The sequence below is a fragment of the Stenella coeruleoalba genome (assembly GCF_951394435.1).
Source record: "Stenella coeruleoalba genome assembly, chromosome: Y".
Classification (NCBI taxonomy): domain Eukaryota; kingdom Metazoa; phylum Chordata; class Mammalia; order Artiodactyla; family Delphinidae; genus Stenella; species Stenella coeruleoalba.
The window spans coordinates 2,611,755-2,638,796 of record NC_137168.1 but is presented as its reverse complement, the minus strand read 5'-3'; the positions used below and the strand labels follow the sequence as shown (position 1 = coordinate 2,638,796).

Here is a 27,042-nt window from a genome sequence, read left to right as displayed (position 1 = left end):
GTCATATGGAAGTCATATTAGAACATCCATCTCCAATTGCTCAAGTCATTCTTCAAGTATTTCAAAGAATTTTACTGTTTTCTTCTTCAAAAAAGTCTTGCACATACCTGAGGAAAAAAGCTTTTAATCTGTATAATGAGGATAAGAATAGCAGTCAATAGGACTGTGGCAATAATCAAATGAGATAGTTAAATTCATAAGTAAATGAAGCACTTTCTATAGTAGCCAGCCCACAATATTTATTAGATATTTTTATTTGACCAGTTAGTCTGCAGTAGTTATTCCCAGAAAGGAAGTGGCCCTGTTTCTAATTCATTACCATTTGTATTGTCATACATTTTGTGCATGCTATCTTTAGAGGTTATGTCTGTAAACAGTATTGACACACAAGCTTTGTCATCTGAGTAATAGCATTTATTTATATTTATCATCAGTATACTAGCTTTTTCAGCAAAATTTCAGCTATCTCCTAGAATTGACTATAAATTACGTATGGGGTTTCTATTTCTTGAATAATTATTGGTAAACTGTCTTCTGTTAAATCATTTGTTATCCACCAAAGATTTCTACTAATTATTTTTCATATCTTTTTGTTAATAATTATTCTTCACTCCAATCGTGTGTGTGTTCTGTCATGTCTTCCTATGCTCTTTTAGGCTTATTATTAGTGAAAATATACAATGATTATTTACTTTATACAAAATATGCAAAGGAACATAATTGAAAACAAACAGTTTCGGGGCTTGCCTGGTGGCGCAGTGGTTGAGAGTCCGTCTGTCGATGCAGGGGACACGGGGTCGTGCCCCGGTCCGGGAGGATCCCACATGCCGCGGAGCGGCTGGGCCCGTGAGCCATGGCCGCTGAGCCTGCGCGTCCGGAGCCTGTGCTCCGCAATGGGAGGGGCCGCAAAGGTGACAGGCCGGCGTACAGCAAAAAAAACCCAAAAAAAGCAGTATCATGAGTTTGACCAGTCTCGAAAATAGGCAGGATTACAAATTAAGCTCAGGCTCTCACTTAATATAAAAGTAATTACAATATTTCCACCCTTTTGTTTTGAACCCTGAATTATGTTTTTAGGCGTTGTGTTCAATGTGCTCAGTACATCATTTTCCCTCACAATAACCCTATCTGATCATTCTTTATCATCTTGTTTCTGTAGCCTGGGTAAATTTAAGAGTTTAGGTAGTTTCCCCAGTTTCATATAACTACTAAATTTTGAAGCTTAGATTACTTTTTGTCTGCCTTCCTTTGTATCATATTAAAGTACCATATGCATTTTATCTTGTAGACATTCATGTTTCTGTTTAAAATTATTTGAACAGTTCCACTCAAAAATAAAGTAGCATATTTGCATAACAAGCAAAATGCTTCATGATCTGGTCCTCCCCATTTCTCATGTATCAAAAAATCTCTGAACTCTCCCTAGATTCTATGGAAATTCACATTATACCCCCAAATTGCCTTTACTTTTTTTTCTTTTTTTTTTTTTTTTTGCGGTACGCGGGCCTCTCACTGTCGTGGCCTCTCCCGTTGCGCAGCACTGGCTCCGGATGCGCAGGCTCAGCGGCCATGGCTCACGGGCCCAGCCACTCTGCAGCATGTGGGATCTTCCCGGATCCGGTCACGAACCCATGCGCCCTGCATCAGCAGGCAGACTCTCAACCACTGCGCCAACAGGAACGCCCTTCTCCTTTATATTGATTAAAGCAACTGGGAAAAGTATGCAGTAAAAAACTAGAGAACACATTCTGTCGCTGCAGTTTTCTTCAGGGTTTCTCCCGCGAGTTGCTCTCGCCAGTTGCTCTCGCGAGAATCTCTCGCCAGTTGCTCTCGCGAGTTTTTCTCTTCGCCTCTCCCCCACCTCTACGTCTTTCATCTTCCCTAACGCCAGTGCGGCTCATCCGTTTGTCCACCCAGCGCTACGTCCTGTTCCTCATCCTCTTTCTATAAGTAGAGCGCTTGCTCTTGACCGTTAGTTTCTTTAGCGGTCGTCTGAAGAGACGCGGGAGGAAGACTTCTGAAGAAGAGGACAAAGTAAGGTAAGGAATTCGGCATTTTAGGGAGGAGAGAATAATTTATACCTCAGGAGAAAGAGTTGATACCTGTATCTTCTCCTGTTCCCAGAGAAAGCATGGTAATTCAGATTTTGACTTTTCTCTCAGGCTTTCTCTGTAAGATTTAAGAGCCGAGTAAGTTGTGTTTGTAGACATATGTCTGAATACACACTGTCTCCAGAAGTCTATCAGACATCCTCAAAAAAAACACCACAGAGACTCAGATACTCACAAAATCCCCAGACCCACACCAGGGGGGTGCATACTCAGCTCAGGGATCACATACCCACCTCAGGGGACTACAGACAGCTTCAGATACCCCAGGTAAGCTCAAGAGATCCCAAGCCACAATCAGAGAACACAAATGCAGCTGTAGTTACTGCAGATGCAAGTCAGGTGACCCAGAGTCAGTTTGGGGGCCAGTGATCTACGTTAACAGATCCCACACCCACCTTATGAGACCCCAATTCAGTTAAGGCATGCCCAGACCACATCACAGGGGTCTTAGACCCTTATCTGAAGACCCAGTCCCACCACAGTATACCCATACCCATAACAGGGAACCAAAACCTATTGGGCCCATTAAAAAGTGCAGGTAAACCAGATATTCTCAGGATAGCCACACTTAGATCGAGGACCTCAAATTTCATGGTAGGTGGCTCCCAGCTCAAATTATGGATCTTCCATCCACATAAAGATGCACGAAAAACTAACACAGAAGATGACAAATCCACATAAGACATTTAGACTCAGCACAGGGACCCAATCAGCTCAGCTCAGTTATCTCCAAACAATACCTGAACATGTTCACACTCAACACAAGGAAACCTAGGTCCACCCTAGGTGACAAAGACCCTCCTCAGAGGTCCAGACTCAGCTCAGGAGATCTACACATTCCTGAGGGTAAGCAGACTCAGTTCAAGGAACAAGGGACAATACCATAGAAGACTAAGCTCAGGAGATGTCTGAATGTTTTGGTGATGGCATAGACAACAGAGAGGTTTCAGCAAACATGCAGAGAAGGTACTTCCAGCTACAACAGAATGGCCACAGGCAGGAAGCCAGAATCATGTTCAATGCCAGTCAATTATGAAGGAATACTCAGTGGAGTTTTGGAGTTCTCTGGTGATGATGTTGGTAGTTTCGATAAGATTGCCCACAGTCATAGTTATTTACTAAAGGAGAACATGGAAGATGCAGGAGTTTTGGTGACCTTTCTGAATGGCCTACACAGCACAAGCTCCAAGAGTAAAGGTTGCTTGTTTGTCTTCTGCTGCAATAGTCAAATTTTTAATTGAACTCTCAATCTCTTACTCTTTTTTTAAGGCTTCTTGAGAACCTCGTGACCAAGAAAGGTCACATGCATGGTTAGGTGGAATTCTGCACCTAAGTTGTAGTTGTCACATGTCTTTGTAGATTTATCAGGTTCCTAGAAAACTTAAATCAGAGGTAAAAATGTAGTTAACATGAGGAAGGAAGATAATCTAGTTAAAGATTTGATAGGGACTAATTAGCTAGATAACAGATACCAGCTCATCTGGCAGAAAGATACTAATATGCAAAGTAGTCATAAATATGTCTCATTAGGAGTTACCTAGAGTTCATGAAAATGGTTGTCAGATGGATTTATACTTCAGAGTTCATATGACCCTTTTGATGAAAGTACTGTCCCATCCATTTTGGAAGAGGAAAGTTCCCAAGTTTTTGATGGCAGGACACAGTTCCAAGTAAAGGTTAAATTGTATTTAGGACCTTCTCAGTATACTGTATTAAAAGAACAAGGTAAGGAATATGTACTTTGACCTCCCGTAATAATAGTGTAAATATTTGTATTGGTGGCAAAGTAGTATAATTTAAAATACCTAGATCTTTGAAACAGCTGTTGGTTATGTTACAGTGGAAATATGCATTGCTTTTTCTAAAAAGTATTGAAGTCTACAGAGAAAATCTAAAGTTTCCCCTTACTAAGTGTCAACACAAAGGATGCCCTTAAACCTGAGACAGTATAGCAATTTGGGGAAAACTGCAGGTTTCCAAAGGAAAGTGGGTAGATAAAATCAATCAGAAGTAGGACTGTGAGGTTTAGCTCTGAATGATGGAAAGGAATACTATACATCTGGGGCTCCTTGAAGGGACAGAGTAATTCTTACGGGAGAAACAGCTCATGTAAGGAAGAAGTTAAAGAGGGGTAATACACCAAGGGGGGAAGGGAGGGAGAGGGATAAATTGGGAGATTGGGATTGACATATACACACTACTATATAGAAAACAGAGACTAAGGACATACTGTATAGCACAGGGAACTCTACTCAGTGCTCTGTAATGACCTATGTGGGAAAAGAATCTAAAAAAGAGGGGAGACATATGTATATATAACTGATTCACTTTGCTGTGCAGTAGAAACTAACACAACATTGTAAATCATCTCTACTCCTATGAAAAATTAATTTAAAACTAGGTAGTACAACATGAGGCTTATTATGGAGAGCTACAGTTGTAATGGGATCAGTTATACGGATAGCAAAAGTGATGGTGGAGTGGACAGAGATGAAAGATCAGCAAAGAAAGACAGTTAAAACGGTGAGGGTAGAAAGATAAGGAATTCCTGGAAGCTGGGGACCTTGTTCCAGTGTCTTGGGTAGAAGCTGACTAACTCCTGATGTCACCTGCTTGGTGCCATGTTCTTGGGGAACAAGAACTATCTGTCAAGAACTATCTGTCTCATGGTACTATCCACTCCTGGGCAATAGAGAGAGAACACCTCCGTTTAAGGCCTCAGTTAGGGTGGAGTTCTACTCAAGGGTAACATTTACACTTTTTCATTTGAGACAGAAATCCTGGGCTGGAACCCCTCCGGTTTGGGCAGCACTGTTGGTCAGGATGATAAAGATCAAAAGGCTCTCAACACTTTATCTGCGTCATAGCACCAGAAAACTGAAAACCAAATTAAGACCTAGGTAAGGAAAGAGTTTATTCACAAAGACGATTGAATAGAAGAACACTTTGATTTCAGAATCTTCAAGTATTTCAACATCAAGTAGAAAAAGTATTTTTTAAGAGGAAAGGATGAGCAAGGCCAGCAGAAACCTAGTGGGACAGAAGCAGAGGGGTGAGCAGGAGGTAAAATAGGGGTATTTTAATAGAAAATGTTTCCCCTGCCAGCTGATTCTCAGAATAAGCTGTTACAGAATACGTTCTGACCTTAGTATGTTAGTGATTCCCCGAAGTTGAGGGGCAGGTCAAAGTTTAGCACACTGTGAGGAGGAGAGAAGGCTGATTAAAGTTTGGTCAAGCCAAGTCAGTAGATATGTAATGGACAATTGTAGGCCATCACATTACTAGAGAAAACCCACAAGGATATTAATAATTTCTTAAAAATCATTAAATATCAAGTATGTTCAAATTTCCATTTTTCTCATAAATGGCAAACTAAAAATGTTTTCAGTTTCACTGAAATAAAATGCAAATAAGGTTTGAACTTTGCAATTGGTTCAAATGTTTTTAATTGTTTTCTAAAACAGTTTCCCCCTTCAATTCTTTATTTTTTTCAATTTATTATAAATCCATATTGATTATCCCATATAGTCTCCTATAGTGTGAATTTTGCTGTTTGAATCTATCCATGCAGTCTTGAATCAATCCATGCAGATGCAACATATCCAACATGTTCCTCTACCCACAATATTATCTAAAAATTCGATAGCAAAATGTATTGATTGCGCTTTGCCTTCTGTTTTATCGAGAACACTTTAAAATTACCAGTTGTTCCTTTATTATTATGGACATGCTTTCTGATTGTTACTTTTCTGTGTGTTCACTAAATCATTCCATTTATCATGGCTTTATAATCCTCTTTAATATCCAGAGAGGAGGCCCTTTGTTAGAATATGCTCTAAATTTCTGAATGTTAATTCTTCTAAATAAACTCTAAAAATCTAATTGAGAATGCAATATGTGTAATATGTATATACAGATTATATATAAGTAAATATGTAATATACACAGATATATACATATATAAATATAGATACCTTAATACATATGTATGATATAACCTTATAATTTTCATTCACATTATTTATATTATTTACATATTATTTAAGGTCATATGGAAGTCATATTAGAACATCCATCTCCAGTTGCTCAAGTCATTTTTCAAGTATTTCAAAGAATTTTACTGTTTTCTTCTTCAAAAAGTGTTGCACATACCTGAGAAAAAAAGTTTTTAATCTGTACAATGAGGATAAGAATAGCAGTCAATAGGACTGTGGCAATAATCAAATGAGATAGTTAAATTCATAAGTAAATGAAGCACTTTCTATAGTAGCCAGCCCACAATATTTATTAGATATTTTTATTTGACCAGTTAGTCTGCAGTAGTTATTCCCAGAAAGGAAGTGGCCCTGTTTCTAATTCATTACCATTTGTATTGTCATACATTTTGTGCATGCTATCTTTAGAGGTTATGTCTGTAAACAGTATTGACACACAAGCTTTGTCATCTGAGTAATAGCATTTATTTATATTTATCATCAGTATACTAGCTTTTTCAGCAAAATTTCAGCTATCTCCTAGAATTGACTATAAATTACGTATGGGGTTTCTATTTCTTGAATAATTATTGGTAAACTGTCTTCTGTTAAATCATTTGTTATCCACCAAAGATTTCTACTAATTATTTTTCATATCTTTTTGTTAATAATTATTCTTCACTCCAATCGTGTGTGTGTTCTGTCATGTCTTCCTATGCTCTTTTAGGCTTATTATTAGTGAAAATATACAATGATTATTTACTTTATACAAAATATGCAAAGGAACATAATTGAAAACAAACAGTTTCGGGGCTTGCCTGGTGGCGCAGTGGTTGAGAGTCCGTCTGTCGATGCAGGGGACACGGGGTCGTGCCCCGGTCCGGGAGGATCCCACATGCCGCGGAGCGGCTGGGCCCGTGAGCCATGGCCGCTGAGCCTGCGCGTCCGGAGCCTGTGCTCCGCAATAGGAGGGGCCGCAAAGGTGACAGGCCGGCGTACAGCAAAAAAACCCCAAAAAAAGCAGTATCATGAGTTTGACCAGTCTCGAAAATAGGCAGGATTACAAATTAAGCTCAGGCTCTCACTTAATATAAAAGTAATTACAATATTTCCACCCTTTTGTTTTGAACCCTGAATTATGTTTTTAGGCGTTGTGTTCAATGTGCTCAGCACATCATTTTCCCTCACAATAACCCTATCTGATCATTCTTTTTCTGTAGACTGGGTAAATTTAAGAGTTTAGGTAGTTTCCCCAGTTTCATATAACTACTAAATTTTGAAGCTTAGATTACTTTTTGTCTGCCTTCCTTTGTATCATATTAAATACCATATGCATTTTATCTTGTAGACATTCACGTTTCTGTTTAAAATTATTTGAACAGTTCCACTAAAAAATAAAGTAGGTAGCATATTTGCGTAGCAAGCAAAATGCTTCATGATCTGGTCCTCCCCATTTCTCATGTATCAAAAAATCCCTGAACTCTCCCTACTGATTATATGGAAATTCACATTATACCCCCAAATTGCCTTTTACTTTTTTTTTTTTTTTTTTTTTTTTTTTTTGCGATACGCAGTCCTCTCCCTTGTGGCCTCCCCTGTTGCGGAGCACAGGCTCCGGACGTGCAGGTTCAGCGGCCATGGCTCACGGCCCCAGCCGCTCTGCAGCATGTGGGAACTTCCCGGACCGGAACACGTACCAATGTGCCCTGTCTCACCAGGCGGACTCTCAAATGCTGCGCCACCAGGAAAGTCCTTCTCCTTTATATTGATTAAATTAAAGCAACTGGGAAATGTATGCAGTAAAAAAGTAGAGAACACATTGTGTCGTTGCAGTTTTCTTCAGAGTTTCTCCCGCGAGTTGCTCTCGCCAGTCTCTCTCGCGAGTGTCTCTCTTCACTCCTCCCCCACCTCTACATCTTTCATCTTCCCTAACTCTAGTGCAGCTCATCCCTTCTTCCACCCAGCGCTACATCCGGTTCCTTATCATCTTTCTATAAGTAGAGCGCTTGCTCTTGACCGTTAGTTTCTTTAGCGGTCGTCTGAAGAGACGCGGGAGGAAGACTTCTGAAGAAGAGGACAAAGTAAGGTAAGGAATTCGGCATTTTAGGGAGGAGAGAATAATTTATACCTCAAGAGAAAGAGTTGATACCTGTATCTTCTCCTGTTCCCAGAGAAAGCATGGTAATTCATATTTTGATTTTTCTCTCAGGCTTTCTCTGTAAGATTTAAGAGCCGAGTAAGTTGTGTTTGTAGACATATGTCTGAATATACACTGTCTCCAGAAGTCTATCAGTTGTTCTTGAACAGTACGTTTAAGTTTTGTTCTTCCAGATAATCAGTTCCCAAGGCAGCAGTGGAAAGCCAGTGAAGTTCCTGGATTTTGTCCGTGAATTGAGAGGGTGGGGAGAGGGGTGGAGATAGGTTTGAAATGCTGTGGGAGGGAATACCGAGTAGATAATTTACCTTTGATTAGCGGCATACCCTCTTTGCTGTTTAACTTGTTTACACCTGGGGGCGGACTGAGAAATTTACCTTTGATTAACGCGTACCCTCTTTGCTGTTTAAGTTTTTTTTTTTCTCTCACTTGCGGGTAGTGGAGCGTACGCCATGGCGCCATTTTGTTCCACGTGCACTTTTTTTTTCCTTACGGGTTTTCTTTGTGAAAGCAGAGGTACTGAACAATAGAGGCAAGATACCTAACTATTTTAACTTAAATGATTTAAAACCTGTAACTTTAGTTATCAGATGTCAAAATGTTGATTCACTTGACAAAAACTGTCAGATTTTAATTTTGCACATAAAGTATGTTACTCTCTTCGGACCAGTGTTTCTTAAAGTCTCTCAGTATAAGTAAAACAGTTTAAATTTCCCTCAGTAAAGGATGTAACTCCCTCCTTTGCTTTTATGACTTACCATTTTTGAAGTTTAAACAGTATTTGATGCATAATCAAGAAAAATGTGAGTAGATGGGAAAATTTTGAAAATAATGTTTAAGGTATTTTCTGCACAGTTCATAAAACTTATTAACTGTTAGATGTGTAGAATCCAGGAGCATTTTTTATTGCTTATTTTTTTGTTGTTTTTTGGAAATGAAGCGTTGAACCCTGCAGCTCAAAAGAATTTACAGTTGCCTTCTAATCTGATTTTTACATACAGGTTTTTGTAAGAGATCTATAAAAAATGGAGCATTTGTTATGCCAGTGCTTGTTTTGCTTTGTGTTTCAAGTTTCCTCTCTTTTAAGTAAGAAATGGCAAATAATTTCACTGATATTGGGTACTTTACTTGAGTTTTAAACAGGTGTAATAGTTTGATACTTTTGGCTTATAATTTATTTTTTGCTATGAGTATAAAGATATATTTTTAATTACTTACAGAAAAATGGTGGAAGCAGATCAGCCTGGGAAACTGTTCATAGGAGGCCTCCATGCTGACACCAATGAAAATTCTCTTGAAGTGGTATTTGGGAAATATGGTCACATTATGGAAGGTAATTTTTAGAACCAATATATATATCTATTCAAAGCAAATGTGTATTAAACATACACCACTGGACAGCTAGGTTATAATGCTTTTTCTGTTTTTAACACATGAGCACTTTTTATTTAAGTTTCTACTTTTTATTAGGAAAGCACTGGGCAATGAGGGAAAGTGTACACCTTAGGGGCTCCTACTACTGAGAAGGGAAAAAAGCAGCGTTATTTTCTTCCCCCGACCCGTGCTTTGCAGCATGCAGGGTCTTAGTTACCTGACCAGGGATCAAGCCCACACCGAGTGGCATGCGGCATGTGGATCTTAGTTGCCTGAAGAGGGGTCAGACCCGTGTCCCCTGCATTGGGAAAGTGGAGTCTTCTCCACTGGACCACCAGGGAAGTCCCAGGGCTTTTTAAATATACTGTGGTCATAGGACATGAAATGGGAAGAGATATGCTAATTGTAGAATGGTTGAAATTATTGACTCTATTTTTAAAATACTGGAAATGATATAAAATGGAAAGGATTTTTTTGGTTTATGTGTTTTTGTTTTTTGTTTCAGTGTTAAGTAACTTTCAGGAGGTTGTTACTGTACTGTGTCCATAACATCAAATTGAGTTAAGGAGGCCTTATGAGAAATTGTCAAAGGATTGATTATTTTGAAAATATGAAAAGTTCAATTTTATGTGAAATTTTAAATTAAAAAGATTTATGTGTATTACAGTTATTTTGATGAAGGATCGGGTAACAAACAAGTCTAGAGGCTTTGCTTTTATTACTTTTGAGAATTCTGCAGATGCAAAGGATGCTGCCAAAGATATGAATGGAAAGGTAAGAGTCTTTTAATAATATTTTGTGTTCTCCATTTAATACTATTTCTAGATTGTTTCTCTTTTTTCTAATTTTTTAAACTAACATAATGCCATATAAGCCTTCACTCTCCTTTTTGTCACATAAGTACTGGATTGTCTGGTTGGAAAGAGATTGAAATTAACATTAGCTTTAACAATATATTTTAAACCTGTTTTAGCATTCAAACATAAAAGTAAATAAGTTTTAGCCTGTAGAGCTCTCCCCAATATCCCATATTGTTTCTGGTTTTTTTTTTTTGCTGTACGCGGGCCTCTCACTGTTGTGGCCTCTCCCGTTGTGGAGCACCGGCTCCGGACGTACAGGCTCAGTGGCTGTGGCTCACGGGCCTAGTCGCTCCGTAGCATGTGGGATCTTCCCGGACCAGGGTACGAACCCGTGTTCCCTGCCTCGGCAGGCGGACTCTCAACCACTGCGCCCCCAGGGAAGCCCAAAACTGTACTTTTAATTGCATATTTGCTCCAAGATTTTTTTTATATTGTAGGTAATATTTTTCCCATTTTATATTGCAGGTAATATCTTTCTATATTCATCATACTGTGAATTGTTAATTGTTAAAATTACCTCCAGTGCTTCTCAGTTCTCATAGTGTGGAACACATACATTAATTCCCTTTTTGTATAGCTTGGTTTCTGGTATGCTGCAGGCACTTGGCACATGTTGACCCTTTTACTTTACTTTCATATTTTAAGGTATGGTAGTACCTAAAAGTTGACTTTGACTCATGATTTTATTTTGGGTGCAGAGATAAAGTTGCGTTATGAAGAACAGTTGATGGTGATCCGCCACCCCCATTTTCTTTGTTTTCAAGCACAAGAACGCGTAGTCTGTGTAGACATTAGTCTTCACTTCTTTATTCAACAGATATTTTATTGGCAGGCATTGATTTAGCAATTGATTAATGGTTGTGGGTAAGACAAAATACCTATTTTCTTGGACACTTGTGTTCTAGGGTGAAAGATGAGAAGCATACAAGTAAAAATAAATGCAATTTCATATGCAAAAATATTAAGGGAAATAAAGTAAGTAATTTCATTAGAGCTTAAGGGGAGTGGTGGACACTATTTCTATACATATAGATCTAACAATGTTATATCCTGAATGTTGGGAGGGAGGCAGCCATTCATAAGTCTATGGGAAATATTTTGGACCCAGAAACAGAAAAGGAGGCCCTAAGGTGGGAACACATGGCTGTTGAGGCTGTTTGTATTGGGCCAGGGCCCATCCATATCCACCAGAAGTCTTAGTAGGAATTCAGCATTTAAAATTGTTTTCCAAAAATAACATGAAACAGCTAGAGTGTTTTATGTAGAGCAATTATATGATGATTTGAATTATGTTTTCAAAAATCACTTTGGCATCTATAGAAGGTTAATTTAGGAAGCTGTTGGAAGATTAAGAAATGTAAGCATTTCTGAAACATAAGAATATGAAGTAGTATTATAATAAGTTACTCTTTGGGGACATGTTTAAACAATTGAATAAGGCAAGAGATGTTAAGGACCAAATAAGTGCTCTATTTAAAAAAAAAAACAGGGAAATTATTAGAAGTAAATACAGAACAGCAATCATGTTGGAAAATTTTCTTTCTCTTAATATTTAATAAACGCTAAAAATAATTAGAGTAGGAATAACCATTTTGAATAATGGATAATTCCATTATTCCAATGAATAATTTTATTTTTTAAATGACACGTATACTTTTATATACCCTTGGGACACTGAAAACTTTGAATGGTAGAAGTACAGAAATGAAGTGAGTTTAGTTATCCATTATAGAAAATAAAAGGGTATATTCTCTCATGATAAGTGAGAGGTATTAATCTTCTTTTAATACCAGAGAACATTTCAGCGAGCTGTAACTGCCAATACATACACTTTGTGTTGGATGACTTACTGAAAGACTGTTACTAATTAAATCTCATTTATTTGGCACGGTGAAGGACACAATCATTTCAGAAGAAAATGTTTGCTTTGTGGAAAAAATACTGATCTTGAACTAGTGCAGTAGTAAATAAATTTGATGTAATGTTACTAATGTTATACTTAATCTTTTTAGTCTTTGGATGGAAAAGCAATTAAAGTAGAGCGAGCCAACAAACCATCTTTTGACAGCGGTGGTAAACAGAGACCACAACCTCCTGCAAGAAACAGGGGCCATCTGAGAAATCCGAGACATGGAAGAGGAGGAAATGGAAGAGGAGGAAATGGAAGAGGAGGAAATGGAAGAAGACGAAATGGAAGAAGACGAAATGGAAGAAGACGAAATGGAAGAAGACGAAATGGAAGAGGAGGAAATGGAAGAGGAGGAAATGGAAGAGCAAGAGAGCGTCCCTCACGTGGAGGACACTTGGGTAATGTTTTAAAATACAAGGCTGCAGCCATAGGACCGAAAAATCGTAAGTTTAACTGTATAGAAACATCTCAGTTTTTATTCCATCCTTTATGAGCAAAGTAGTCTGTAAGAATTATTAGATGATGAATTACATTGATAGTCAGAAGTATTTCTAAGTGGTAAAGAATTATTGTAGTTATAAAATGACTTAACTAGATAATATGCAAAAAGTTAATCACCTTACAGGGAAATAGCATAAATTTTAAACTAAATTCAGTCTCTTTTACCATTATTACTAATTGCCTCTTTTCTTCAAGAAGTTTTCTACAGGGTGTACTACTATCGATCATACATTAGAATTTTTCACTTTAGGGCCAATAACTTTATATGAGTTTAAGTCAATGATTCATTAATAATCTATTAAAAATACATTGATTAATTTTATTCTGAGAGTAGACTTATTGCATCATAAAAATACTAGAGAATCTTGAAAACTACACCACGGAAAATAAAAGTCACTCAGAATATCCACAATTCAGGGATAAACACTTCATATTTTAGGTTTCACCTTGCAGTATTTGTCTTAAGTGTATGTGTTCAGAAATCTAAGCAAATCTCCATTGTCATTTTGATATGAGGCTTTCCTCCCTGGGTCTGTTGTTTGCATTTGGGGGAAAATACCTTAGGGAAATAAATAGGGCTTTAGATTCTAAAAGGTGTCTTTGATTCAGGAAAAGAGTAAAAACCTCTGCTTCAGAAACATGTATGTTTTCTTTCTGTGTGTATTAGAGGAGAAAGTCGTTGAAAATATATTTTTTGAATTTTTTCAGAGAAGTTTTCTACTTAGTAAGAAAAGGAGGAAAAGCACTTTGTATTTCAAAAACTTCCATATATTTAACAACCTTTGCTTCACCTATTAACCATAACCAGTCTTCAGAAATAAAACATTTGGTTTCTTTTTGTGTTAATTAGATGTGTGAATTTTAGGAAATGTTTTTTGAAAGTTCAGTTAAAGGGTGTGCCCATTTTAAGATAACATAGTTTTGTTCTTTTCCCACTAACTTGATCTTGAGAAAAGTTTACCAGTTCGTATTCTGCCATGTGTAAGAATACTCATTTTTTCTTGCCTGTGGCACTACAGGGGAATTGGAATATATCTAAACATCTTTCTGGTTAGAAAGGTAAAACATAAATTTTCAGTATTTAATGTGCATTTCTTAAATACTATTAAAATTGAACGCAACATAGCCCTTTTCACTGAAAAATCAACATTAAGAGTTGATCTGTGAATAACGCAGGCTTGAACTGTGGGTCAACTTACAAGCAGATTTTTTTTTCAATACATACATATTACATCACTACGTGATCCAAGGTTGGTTGAATCCATGGATGCAGAACTAGGGGTACTGGGCCAACTGTAAAGTTATAAGCAGATATTCTCCTGCAAAGGGGGTTGTTTGTATGTATATACTTAACTGTTAGGTAATGCATTTTTTATTCAGCTTTTTTATTTTTAATGTTTTGATCTATACCTAGGATGGAGCGGCTGGGCCCATGGGCCATGGCCGCTGAGCCTGCGCGTCCAAAGCCTGTGCTCTGCAACGGGAAAGGCCACAACCGTGAGAGGCCCACGTACCGCAAAAAAAAAAAAAAAGCTTCCTTGACACCAGAATTATATAACTAATAACTTATCATCTTCCTCCTAAACTGATCAAAAATTCAGGTTTACATTTAATTTATCCAGGTTTTTCTGTACTCTCTCTCTTTTCCCCAAACTGCTTTCATACCAGTGGTTCTTGAATTTCTTGCTAGATTTTCCAAACTGACTTCTACAGTAAGTCTTTGAACTGTACTAACTTATGTGTCATATGAGCAAACAATCTTACTGGTTTAGACAAATATGAAAGCTGAAGACTGGGGTAATTGTTTAGTGAAAATTTATAACAATAAGTGAAACTTGACCAATGACAAAATGTTGATTCTAGTTAACTAAAAAGATTTCATTTAAACACAGGTTGTGGTGGATATACTCCTAGTCTCAATGCGAGTTCTTCCAGGGGACCCTTTCCAGTTAAAAGAGGACCATCTTCGAGAAGTGGAGGTCCTCCTCCTAAAAGATCTGCTCAAAGACCAAGCAGTAGTGGGATGGGAAGACAAGGTAAATGCTATGTAATGCAGAGACAGTTGATTCTTATTAATGAAAGTGAGCTATTTTAAACAGAATGTTTAAGCAAAATGGAAAGTGAGAAGTATATGAACATGTTTACCAATCACTAATTTATTGATTGATTTGTGGTTGGGAAATAATCTTTTAGTTTCTAATTATACATGTAGTAGGTGATTAGCAGTGCAGTGGGGAAAACATTGCTTGTATGTCCATGTTTGCTATAGAATTCCTCTTAATTTAAGTTGTTGCTAACACTTTTTGGTTAGTAGGCTTCTTTATCACATAGTTTCAATATCAGAATTTTCATGAAAACTATGTCCTGTGAGAGAATGTTCTGGTCTGTAGAGTAGTTTAGCTATGTATATTGGCCACCTGGTTTTTTATTTAATTATTATAAACAATAACTGAAACTTGCCATATGAACTGTAGTTTGTGCTCTTAACTTTTCTAGCACTGTTTTCTGATCCTTAATATGGTACGGACTTGAAACAGTCATTTTCAAATTGCCATTTTATGTGTAGAATATTAATGAAGCCAAATGTAGCACGGTATTGACTTCAAAATACAACAGAAGCTAAGAAGCCTACCCTTTCCATTATTAGATGGTTAGCCTAGTGAACAAACAAGAGAAGAGAACAAACAACGTCCTAGTGACCTCTAGGAATTAGGAATAAGAATTAACACATGAAGAGAACATTATTTATGGGAGATAGTTTCATATTTTGGAAGTGGTACAGTGTTTTTCAAATGAGCCCTTTATTGCTAATAAACAATAGAAGTCACTATTGCTATCATCATAAAAGGTCAATAATTAAGGTTGTACACATAAAGGAGAGAGCCAACCACTTGGTGATTGAATATGTGACAGTAGTTACCAAAAATTAATTATTTGCTCAAATTTTGAGAAGTTTTCCCTACTGCTGGTAATTGAAAGCGTATGTGAAATGTATAGGGAACGGGAGATGTACCGAAAATAAAATGTTCAGTGGTATCATTTAAAGGGAAACAAAAATGTGCATAAATGGAATTTTAGAAGGAGTAGTTTTTTAAAATGATTTTGGAGAGAGGAAGGATATCAGACTTTTGAATTTTTCCTGGAAACATTACTGTCAATTTTGAGGTACTTAAACACAAGCATTTTTAAATTAAAGGCTCAGTGTCACGTGGAAGACAAAATTATGGAGCTTCTCCTCACAGAGAGCCAGTCTCTTTTCGGAGAGTTGGCTATATGTCACGAAGAGATGGTGGTTATGCTACTAAAGATAGGTAAGAAAAAACACAGTATATGAATTAAGCCATGGTTAATTTTGTTGTCCTTGCTGAAATTTACCTAACACGAAATTGAACATTTAAAAGTGAACAATTCAGTAACATTTAGTACACTTAACAGTGTTATGCAACCACCAGCTCTGTTCAGTTCCAAAACATTTCATTACCCCAAAATAAAATTAATAAGCAGTCACTCTCATTTTCTCCCGCCTTGTCCCTGGTAGGTGCCCATCTGTGTCCTTATCTATGAATTTATCTAATCCTGAATATATCATACTAATGGAATCAAACACTATGTGACCTTTATTATCCAGCTTTCCCTTAGCATAAATGTTTTCAAGGATCATTCATGCTGTAGCGTGAATCACTACTTCTGATCTTTTTTTTTTTTTGGCTGACTAAATATTCCATTTTATGTGTGGTTAACATGGTTTGTTTATCCATCTGTGTGGGTTATTCCCATCATAGTGCTGTCATGAATACTCCTGTACAAGCATTTGGGTACCTGTATCCAATTCTTTTTGAGTGTATATATACTTAGGAGTGGAATTCCTGGGACATATAGTAATTCTTTAATTTTTTAAGGAACTGCTAATCTTTTCCACAGAGCCTGTACTATTTTACATTTCTGCCACGCACATACATGATTTGTTTCTCTGCATCTGCACCAGCACTTGATATATTCTGTTTGTTTTTTTTAAATTATAGCCAGTCTGATAGGTGCAAAGTAGATATTTCATTTTGGTTTTGAATTGCATTTCCCTAATAAATACGTTGAGCAGCTTTTCATGTCCTTGTTGGTTATTGTGTATCTTCCTTGAACAAAAGTATATTCAAGTCCTTTGCCCGCTTAAAATTTTTTGTCTTTCTGTTGTGTGAATTCTTTATATATTCTGGATATTATAAGTTGCATTTAAAATTTTATCTGCTTTATTTAACTTATTCAAGCAGAGCTTATCCAAGCTCCCGAGACAGCAAGGATTATACTCCACCACGTAGAGTCAATGCATACCGTTATTATGGACATTCAAGTTCTTGGAATGATCATCCCTCTGGAGAACATAGGTAATATAAAGTTTTGTGTTTTTATCAAATAAAAACATTCTTTTAAATTATGTGATCGTGACACGTAATTTAAATCTATGACATTCTTTTAAATTTAGTGATCGTGATGGCTGTGGTGGAAGTCGTGATAGAGATTATTCTGAATATCGAAGTGGAAGGTCTTACAGGGATTCATATGGGAGTTACGGTAAGAGTCCAGTTACAACCTGTAAATCATAGAATTAGACTTAACCAGATCGTTGTTTACTCTAATTTTACTTCAATTCCTCAAAGGTAAAACTATGTTTAGCATGGCCCTTTTGATAAGTTAAAGACCTTTGAATTGTTTTCTTAATAGCTCACTTAAAATGCAATGAAGGGTAAATTGACAGTCTCATCTTTTTTTCTCATTACAGAAAAACTATTTTAACATTTTTCTTTTTTTTTTTGCGGTACGCGGGCCTCTCACCGTTGTGGCCTCTCCCGCTGCGGAGCACAGGCTCCGGACGTGCAGGCCCAGTGGCCGTGGCCCACGGTCCCAGCCGCTCCGCGGCATGTGGGATCCTCCCAGGCCGGGGCACGAACCCGTGTCCCCTGCATCGGCAGGCGGACTCTCAACCACTGCACCACCAGGGAAGCCCCTATTTTAACATTTTCAAATAATCAGTAGAGTGCTATTAAAAGTATGAAGCATAGGAACGTTATGAAAGTGAGAATTTCAGTCCATTTTCAGAAAATAACATTTACTTTAAAATAAACTACTTAGGCTGAAAAATATTGCTCGCTCTTTTAAATAAATGTGAAAGCCCTTCACTGTTGCTACATAGTTTATATTTTCATAGCAGAGACAGATAAAGCTTATCTTTTCAAATATTTAGCACTTTAAGTCATGTTATATGATACCAGAAAAATTTGTAATGTTTAAATTTAGTTTATGAATCATTAACTTCACAGGTGACTCCCGTGGCGCACCAGCAGCACGAAGGGCCCCTGTGACTTACGGTGGAAGCAGTCGCTATGATAGCAATACAACAGATGGATATGGAGGAGGTCCGGAAGGTTACTCAAGCAGCCAAAGTAATACTTATTCAAGTGGTCGTGAGCGTGGAAGACAAGAACAACCAGGGTTTCCACCCTCTGTGAATGGGGGCTACCTTGCTCCTCGTGACTCATACAGTAGCTCAGGTTGTGGGGCTTCCAGGGGAGGTTATGCGGGAAGCCAATATGAATGAGAGGGCCAAAGCAGATATTAAAAATAACACTCAGTTATGTACCAAATGTTCTTTACAAAGGAAAAGTTTAAGTTGTTTTCTTTAATTGATGCTTGATTGCTACTAAAACAAAAATGTTGGTTTGGGGGGAAGAGGCATATATTAACTTTCCCTTTATGAATATTCAGAGAAAATGACAACATGGAATTATTCAAAGTACTTTCATAGTTGTTAATGTTAGTTGAAAAGTAGAAGTTGTGTTTAAAATGTAATGCTCAGAATTTTCAGAGTAAAAAAATTTCATGAAATATTTCTTGTTAATTATACTGCTGAGTTAAACAAGCATAAAACTTTTGTTTGGAGGATGAATTGTGCTGTTTGCCTAAACTTTTCCTTTGTGTCTTTGAACATGAATGTATTCAAAATTAAGCAATGTGTTATTTCTCCATCGCAAGCTGTGACTGTTTTCCAGTTAGGCTAAACAAATTACATGTTCCTTTTTGAAAGCTTAAACATATAAAAGGTTTGAGAAGTCTCCAAAAAGGCTGAAAAACAATGTTTACATTATTACTGACATTCTATGTGCCTTTATCCTTTTAAAGCAATAGTATAGGGCTTCCCTGGTGGTGCAGTGGTTGAGATTCTGCCTGCTAAAGCAGGGAACACGGGTTCGAGCCCTGGTCTGGGAGGATCCCACGTGCCGCGGGGCAGCTGGGCCCGTGAGCCACAACTACTGAGCCTGCGCGTCTGGAGCCTGTGCTCCGCAACAAGAGAGGCCGCGATAGTGAGAGCCCCGCACACCGCGATGAAGAGTGGCCCCCGCTTGTCACAGCTAGAGAAAGCCCTCGCACAGAAACGAAGACCCAACACAGCCATAAATAAATTAATTAATAAACTCCTACCCCCAACATCTCCTTTAAAAAAAAGCAATAGTATAAATGAAAGGAAAATTTACACATGTGAATGTAATGAGTTTAAGAAATCTTGAGGTTAAGTATCTATTTTCTGATTCATGTTCAAGTGGCAGATGACCAACGTGGGAATAATGATAATAAAACCAATTTTCCATTAAATGTAAATGGAACCAGTTAACTTTTCTGAGTATATATCTTAGTGAAAGTTAGTACCCCTGGATTGTAAAACATTGGGAAACGTTTCAAGTACTACTGTTTTTAACTTTATTTTGGCATGCCTGTGCCATTGGAGCCAGGAGTTCCCGCTCCAAAATCAGAAAATCAGAATCTGGTTTCCCTCGGGACCTTTAACCACTGGGAACTCTCAGAAAATGTACAAGGAAATGCATGGTGGCCGAAGTTGCTGGATACTTTTCTTCCAGGGGACAGAGAGCCCGAAGCTCTGTGGCATGAGAGGGGAGTGTCCGGCAAACCCAGCTCTTTGCTAGACTTGAATTCCTTTGCTCAAGAGCAGAAAAGCCACGCAGTGAAGAGCTCCGTCTGAGTGTCTGTCTCCCCTCTGTCTTTCTCTCTCTTTGTGTGTGTGTGTGTGTGTGTGTGTGTGTGTGCGCGCGCGCGCGTTCTTGTTTCTGTATGTATCTGCTCCCTCCCTCTGTGGCCCACTCTCCTGGGATCCCCTCTGGATACTTAAACTCTCCGAGAAATTCTACCTTGCCTGGCACCAAAAGACCTCTCCTCGTGTGTGATTGGCACCCACGGGTTCTCGGACTTTGTGTGACCACACGTTTGCATAGTGCCTTTCAAACGCTCGAGTGGCAGGCAGAAATTGCCTTTCTGCTAGCCAACATAAGGTGACAAGCGTCCCTCCGGGAACGGACATGGACACATGGCACGAGACGAACTTGACTCGGCCATCCTGTCTTTTGAGAGACCGAGAGAGGGACGACAGGCTTTGGTGGCACTGGGGAACGCCAGAAACTTTATTTGGACACGTGCGCACACACTGAGGTGCTGAGGACTGCACCCAGTCGAGGGCCACCACGCACGCATGCATGCCTTCACCACTGCCAACCCGAGGATGTGAATTTTGCCGACCCTAAGGATGCCCTGTGAAAGTGGTTCTGCTCTCGTCCACCTTCCAAATGAGATCACATCCCAGCCCAGCCCTTCGCCCCAGTCTTGTGGGACAGGGGAGCAGGGGTAGAATCCAGCTAAGCCATCACGGCCATACTCCTGAGCCACAAGGGTTGTCAGAACATTAGAGTGATGTCTTAAACCAGCAAAATCAGTGTGAGGCAGTCGGTTATGCCTCGGTGTGGGTCGGTGTGCCAAACCTTATGAAACAAAGGCCAGGTGTTTCTCAAGGGCCTACACAGGGGTGGGGGAAAGGTTGCTCGTGCACTGGAGAAGGAGATAAAGGTGGCTGTAGCTGAGATGGGAGTGGGGCTGGAGGGGTGGGGGGTGGGTCTTTCCTCTTTGGGCCTGGGCATCGGGCCCTTTGTGATTCTCATGTACTTTGCATCCTCCCTGTCCTTCCACAGGTGCTTTCTTCCTCCCTCTAGTCTCAGCCCCTGGTCGAGGGTGCTGGCGTGTGATGCCACTTACACTTTGCTCCACGGGTGGTATCTCTGGGCTGGATTCCCTGGCTTGGGGGCTTCAACTGGCCCACAGTTTACGTACGTTCTATAAGCTCTTTAAGCTTTTCCACGTCCCCGCGTCCATCCCAACGTCCACGCATGCATGACAGTAGTCGTGCCTATTCCTGAGCACGCACGTGCACACACGTGCCCCCCCACTACCCCCCCCCCCACACACACGCCACACACGGGCAGGTAGCTATGCAGAACTCTACACGTACTTGTTTCCACGAGAAAGGATTTTGGTCAGCGCCCCCTTGTTTACTGTTCCAGTTGTTTTCTGTCCCCCACCTCCCCTCTGTGGATCTAGCCCACGTGCACATTTAGCTCCACGGGTTGTTCTTGGAACGATTGCCCTGCCTGTGGGACGGTGTGGTTGAAAGTGAGTGCAGTGGGAGGCTCAGTCACGTGCACCTGTGTTCTGTTTCCTCCCGGTTGCCTTGGACAGGGTGACCGTGGGGAGCACGCAGGCTCGATTCCATTCCCCGTGCCCCTGTCTGTGGCACCATACAGGAAGACAAGGTGCTAGGGGCCCAGCCGACTTGGGACACGCTTTCCTCTTCCTGGAGCTCTCAGGTTGGTTCGCGTGTCCTCGGGCCGTCTGCTTAGAGAGGTGCTCCAGGGCTCCCTTTGCTCTGTAGGTGTTTGTCCTCAGCTGGTTTCTCTTTCCCCCTCAGGCAGCTGTGGGAGGCCACTGGGAACCAGTTCGTGACTACGTGTGTGCTACAATGTCCTGAAGGTGGATGCAGCACTTGGGTGAAGAAATTAGGCTCTGAAGGTGAGGCTGAAAAGATGAGGTGGGCTCCCTTCCCGTCTGCCCTGTTTACTGCTAAACACGCACAGGGCCCCCCACCCTGATGGCCACCCTGGGAATCTTGCCTGCCCCGGGGGCCAGCGTCAACCCGTCCCTGGTGCAGAAAGCAGCACCCTCTTCATTCGCCGGGAGGCCCTCTGCCCACTCGGGGCCTCACTGACTTCATCAAGGACAAGGCTACCTTTCCGTTCCTCTCGGTAGCTCTGTGTTGGCCGAGCCTACCGCTCGGCTGTAGGTCCGCTGACCCCCTGGTAACGGGTTGGCCAGGTGACACCGAAGAGCCTGACCTAGAAACCAGGGGCCCTGCCAGTGTCACCTGGGGCAGACCTCCTTCAGGTTCTGTGTGATACACAGAGAGAACGTGCCCCCAGCGGCACCGGGCAGAGACGTGCCAGGAGAGAAGGGCATAGGGACCGGAGGATGTGATCGCTTTAGACAGGCAGCGAGGCGGGATATCTGACAGAGGGGCTCCTGGCCGCAGTCAGAGAAAAAGACACGAGCTCATGCGCGGAAATGGCAGGGCCCCCAACACGGGCAGGGCCGAGCTTAGAAGCTGCCTCACAAGGGACAAGGACACCAAGACCCTGGCTGACTTCAACACAGAAACCGTCTTCACAGAGATGGAGCCTGCGTGCTCCCTCCTGAGTGGATGAGGGAGATCCCCGCTGGACAAGAAGTCATACGTCTCAGGGCCCCGATAACCCGATATGCCAAGGGACGACGCGGTGAGGGACAGCATGGAGGATGTGGGCCCTCCACCTTGAACAACAGCTACAGGGGAAGCCCCGCGTGCCGTGCCCCAGCGGGGCTGACAGGTTTCCACCCTCAAAGTCGAAGCTTTGTTCCCCAGGGTGAATCTCAGTGAGGTGCATCCACTGGGTTGGACCACGAGGCCCCGGCGGTGGGCACCCGGGGCCACAGCGGGCAGTGTAAGCCTTCCTTCCCCACCAGGGGGTGGCCTGACCATTTCTGCCACATCGTGCCTGGGCAGGCGGGCCGCACCTGAACCCAGCCATGGCGCCTTACGCGTGGGTGGTCCAGGTCAAGCTGTGGGAGGACGCTGTCCAACCTTCCCTCTAGCCTTTCATCCTTGCCAGGCCCCTCCCAGCAGCGCTGACCAGGGCAAGAGGGCTCCAGGGACTTGGGCCCGGCTGAGGGTCGGAGGTCCCCCGCTGCCCTGTGTCCCACGTGCAGCCGCAGGGCCACTGCACGTAGTTTCCCTTTGCCTCCACGGTAGGGAACCCTAGGCACCGGAGTGTGGGAGCCACGAGGGAGGCTCCCTTCCAGCTTAAGGATCACGGAGCTGAGGAGGGACAGAGTCCCTGTCTGTCTGTGTGTCTGTCTGTCTGCCTGCGGGGACAGCAGCCGGAGCGGGGCAGGCCTTCCTCTCTAGGCCAGGGCTGTGTGCCACCCTAGAAGTGTACACCACGGCCCTCAGGGCTTCAGATCCCCAAGGCTGATGCACGGCAGGGCGCAGCCAGTGCAGCTGGGAGGCGAGGACGAGGATTCCTGAAGCTGCCCTGGTGCTGCAACCCTCCTCGGTCTTGAAACAGCTGCGGGGGCAGTGGGCACCCACGTGGTCTCAGGAGTCCAAACAAGCAAAGGAAGGTCAGCGTGGCCGGTACCACAGGGACAGAGGTGCTCCCCTTGGAACCAAAGTGCGGGCAACGGGGAGGGAGCGCGGCGGACCGCGCTCCTCTCTCCCAAGCCCAGCTGCCGCAGAGTCGGTCCCGGACCTCGTGCATTGGGCCAGAGGTGTGCCTGGAAAGCAGCTGTCTGCTCAGGAAGGAGCACTCCCGGTGCCCGCCATCCCTTCCCCTCACCTGCCCCGGGCCACCCCCCATGCCCCACCCCAAAACGGATCCCTGGGCCTCCCGGCCCGAGGTCTGTCTGCTCCAGGGCTTTCTCTTTCCCGAGGCCTGGCGCACAGTAAGCTGAGAGGAGCCTGCCACGTAGCGGGGTCCAGGCCTGCCGAAGGGATGTGCGGATGGAGGCTCCCAGAGGACGAGAACTGCTCACCGGACGGTTTCTTGAGGAGAAGCGTGCTCCTCTTGGGCATTAGTTCCGCTAAGCGTCCCGCCCCCTCCGCTCCCTAGGGCAGGCTCGGATAGAGGATTTTAGCCTCTGGGTAGCAGAGACTGAGTAACAGTTACGTGCTGCCCCTCGGATCGCCGGGGCGGGAAGCAAGGCAGGCGGCACACCTGCGGTTTGGGAAGGCAGGTGGGTGCCCTTCAGCCGCTTCCCCTCAGCCCTCAGCCCTCACCTTTGCCCCTCTGCCTGTTGCATGCAGGGATGAGAGCCCAGGAAAAGGAAGGGATTCACGGGCGGCCTTTTGCTCACGAGGGAACGGGGCTTCTCTCTGGCAGTTCCTCTCTTCCCCAGTCAGCAGAGCCTGGAAGCCAGCAAGCCGTCTGCTGCGCCCGCAGGCATTGCTCTCTGTCACTGTCCCAGGGTCCCTGCATGCAAACAGCCCGGCCCCCTTCCTTGTCTGCTCGCTCACTCGCCCGCACGCTCACACTCACCCACGCCGCCACCGGGGCACACAGCGACACGTCACACCGGCGTCTGCCTCACGCGTCCTTGGAACGCTGCCCCGCGGGGCGGGCTGCTAGTGCCCGCAAGGATCCCACGCTCCCACCCCGTGTGCTCAACGGTCAGCCTGAGCTTAAGGAGTCACCTGCCTCGCGTCGTGCCAGTGTGCGCCAGACGTCCTGGACGGAGGCTGCTGGCTCAGGCACGGGCCCTAGGCGGCACCAGGCCATTAGGCCCCTGCAGGCCAGGGCCCTTCCCTGTCTCCTTGCCCTGCCTGCGGAGCAAGTCTCCAGTTCAGCAGGCTCTCTTTCTTTGCCTCCTCCTCCTTCCAGTCCCTGCCCTGTGAGGAAGGCCCTGGGCCTCTCCGGAATCCCACATCGTCCTGCCCTCCCCACGTCCTCCACTTCCCCAGGCCCGCCATCTCGCCCACAGACAGGGAGGTCCGCAGGCACGGGCTAAGAAGCCCCACACCACTTGATTCACTCGTGAATACTCCACAAACCCCCGTACCTATACACACACACCAAGACAGGAGCACTTGTGAGCGTGTTTATGTCTCTCTGGGCGTCATTCCCGGCACGTGGGGCCCCGCTCTCTGGAACCTTCATTGGCCATCCTTTCCTCATTTCTCCCGTGGGCACCCGAACCGCGTAGGTAGACACCTCCACCCGTCTCCCACATCTGTAGACGCCTCCTGACTCTGGTGCTCTTTGGCCAACCTCTGAGGCTCCCCCGGTGCCTTCATCTCTGGGTCTGGAGTGCGCCCGACACACAGACACGTACACACACACAGGAGCACAGGGACGGGAACACAAACGGGGCACAAGGCGTCTCAGCAGGGGACACTGGCTGTGTCCAGCAATATGAGACATGGCGTTGGTGGGCGGTAGGCCCGGCCCTTTTGTGGTCCCTTGCCACTTCCTGCCCCAGGTCCTCAATATTGTCCCCAGCTAGCCTTGTGCCGTTTCCGGGACTGTCTGTGTGGTGGTGCTGGGAGGCTCAGGGATGGACGTGAAAATTCAAAGAAGACTCGGAAAGTCAGCAAAGAGGCGGGAGGAGACTCGGAATGAAGCTCCTCGGCATCTGTAGGCCTTTGCCAGGAGGGAGGGGCCAGAGGGAGGGGCCCAGGTGATCCCCAGCTGAGGGCAGGCTGAAGCCAGGGACTGATGATTCACACACAGGTGCCTGCTTAAGGAGGTGCTTGCCTCTTTCATAGACACCTGGGGCACTCACCCTGAAAGTTTAGCTGGTTAGAGTCCTGCTACTCCGTGTGCCCTACAGTCCTCCCGGCTCCATTCTCACCCTCTCACCCGCCGCCAAGGCCGGGGTGACCTGAAACCCAGCTCCGCCCACAGGGTGCTCTCAGCCTGAGCTTTCCCATTTGGGAAAAGGGAGAGCCCCAGTGTACCCGGACCACACTCATTTCAGCGCCCAGCCCCTGGGCTCCTTAACCACCTGTCCTCGTCTCAGTTACCTGTCCCCGTGGGGCCTTCCTCCCTCGGGTAGTAGCGCAGAGGATTGGGCCACAGGTCCTCGCCGATGATCTGGTAGGGGAAAGGGGCCAGGTCGGGACAGGGCAGGCCAGGCCCACGTCCCTCCCCCCAAGCAGCCGGGGGACTCCAGCGTCACCACCGCTGAGGGGGACCAGAGGCACCCCACCTCAGCAATCTTGTTAGACCCTGGGCAGTTGTGGTCAGACAACCAGTTGAGGAAGTGAAGGCCGGTGGGGTCCTGCCTGTGGCTGGGAGCTCCCCGTTCATAATCCCAGAACCAATAGATGCTAGTGGAACGAGACGCCCTGTATCCTGGAGGAAGACAGGGGAGACAGGAAAGGATCACAGTCACGGTGGCCCAGCATCCACGCCCTTCCCCAGCCTCCCCTCACCCCGCAGCCCCGCGGGAGCCCCTCCTACCAGCGATGCTAAGGTGATACTCCTTAAGGATCACGTCATTCCAGAAGTAGGGATTGGGTCGAAAGAAAAACTTCAACTTGCAGTGGTGCCTCGGATGGCCCAGTTCCTTCACCTGCCACGCCCAAGAGGAGAAGAAGGGCAGGAGCTCTTCTAGGGGTCCTGAGCTTGCCTGCTTGGCAGCCACGAACCATTTCCCCTTCCCTTCTCCTGCTGCTTACACCCAACCTTTAAGGACAACCCCGCCCCCTCCCTACTGGCCACCTGCCTCCACCCACGACGCCCCAGTCTCTCCAGACTGACCTCCAAATTGATCATGTAGCTAAGCAGGTCTTCATCTTGGTCACTGATCACGGCCGAAATCTGGGGGTGGTTCATTATCTGCTTTAGGTCAAGGAGGCTTCACATGCCACACCTCAGGGAAGGAAGAGCTACAAGCCGCAGAACCAGTCCCCAGACCCGCCAGAGGAAGAGACTGCAGCAGCAGATCTGCCAGATCCGTAAGCGCTAACGCCCATCCGGCCCTCAAAGACATCCTCGGCCCCTGCCCTGCCATCAGACGTGCTCTTGCCTGTGGCTGCCTTGGGGTCCAGTGCACCCACCCGGGGAGGGCCTGTTTCCTGAACGAACCTGATCTCCACCTGACCTGTGTGTGCTGGGTGCCGGCATGTCACTCCGTAAGCGGTCTAGATGTGCTGTCGCTGCCTCATGCCTTCTCTTACGCCGTGTGTGCATGGGCTTGTGGGTGTTTGTGTGAGTGCCTGTGTGTGTGTGTGTGAGTA

The 27,042-nt window shown here is 43.8% G+C and overlaps 2 protein-coding genes and 1 long non-coding RNA gene across 7 annotated transcripts in view; 1 reads left to right on the top strand and 2 right to left on the bottom strand.

The window, feature by feature from the left end:
• Positions 1–27,042, bottom strand: part of LOC307181081 (uncharacterized protein) — a 36,093-nt gene that overhangs the window by 7,485 nt on the left and 1,566 nt on the right. Inside the window, exons 2-3 of the mRNA XM_079911855.1 lie at positions 26,564–26,641; positions 26,317–26,375 (exon numbers count right to left, since the gene is read on the bottom strand). Of these exons, the coding sequence (XP_079767981.1) occupies positions 26,317–26,375; positions 26,564–26,641 (137 nt within the window). The remainder of the gene's footprint in view (positions 1–26,316; positions 26,376–26,563; positions 26,642–27,042) is intronic.
• On the top strand, positions 633–18,077 carry LOC307181048 (RNA binding motif protein, X-linked-like-1). 4 transcript variants are annotated; one of them, XM_079911823.1, is made up of 9 exons: positions 633–2,039; positions 7,660–8,171; positions 9,461–9,573; positions 10,282–10,388; positions 12,487–12,826; positions 14,777–14,920; positions 16,081–16,195; positions 17,147–17,263; positions 17,362–18,077. In XM_079911823.1, the coding sequence occupies exons 3-9, from the start codon at positions 9,465–9,467 to the stop codon at positions 17,480–17,482; spliced, it is 1,053 nt and encodes a 350-aa protein (XP_079767949.1). In that variant the 5' UTR covers positions 633–2,039; positions 7,660–8,171; positions 9,461–9,464; the 3' UTR covers positions 17,483–18,077. The 4 variants fall into 4 exon arrangements, with proteins under 4 accessions (XP_079767949.1, XP_079767947.1, XP_079767948.1 ...); XM_079911821.1 differs by lacking the exon at positions 7,660–8,171 and adding an exon at positions 4,887–5,011; XM_079911822.1 differs by lacking the exons at positions 633–2,039; positions 7,660–8,171 and adding an exon at positions 4,563–5,011 and having other exon boundaries at positions 17,150–17,263.
• LOC307181051 lies at positions 24,779–26,315 on the bottom strand. 2 transcript variants are annotated; one of them, XR_013825851.1, is made up of 3 exons: positions 26,010–26,211; positions 25,825–25,894; positions 24,779–25,103 (listed from the first exon to the last, which is right to left on the bottom strand). It is a non-coding gene; the product is annotated as an uncharacterized lncRNA (long non-coding RNA). The 2 variants fall into 2 exon arrangements; XR_013825850.1 differs by lacking the exon at positions 24,779–25,103 and adding an exon at positions 26,264–26,315 and having other exon boundaries at positions 25,113–25,894; positions 26,010–26,155.

Excerpts from the sequence above, each read along its gene's own strand:
- LOC307181048 (XM_079911821.1), top strand. The coding sequence starts at position 4,935 with ATGATAAAGATCAAAAGGCTCTCAACACTTTATCTGCGTCATAGCACC. Across the intron at positions 9,574-10,281 it reads ATATGGTCACATTATGGAAG|TTATTTTGATGAAGGATCGG; the intron begins GTAATTTTTAGA and ends TGTGTATTACAG. Across the intron at positions 16,196-17,146 it reads GGTTATGCTACTAAAGATAG|CAGAGCTTATCCAAGCTCCC; the intron begins GTAAGAAAAAAC and ends AACTTATTCAAG.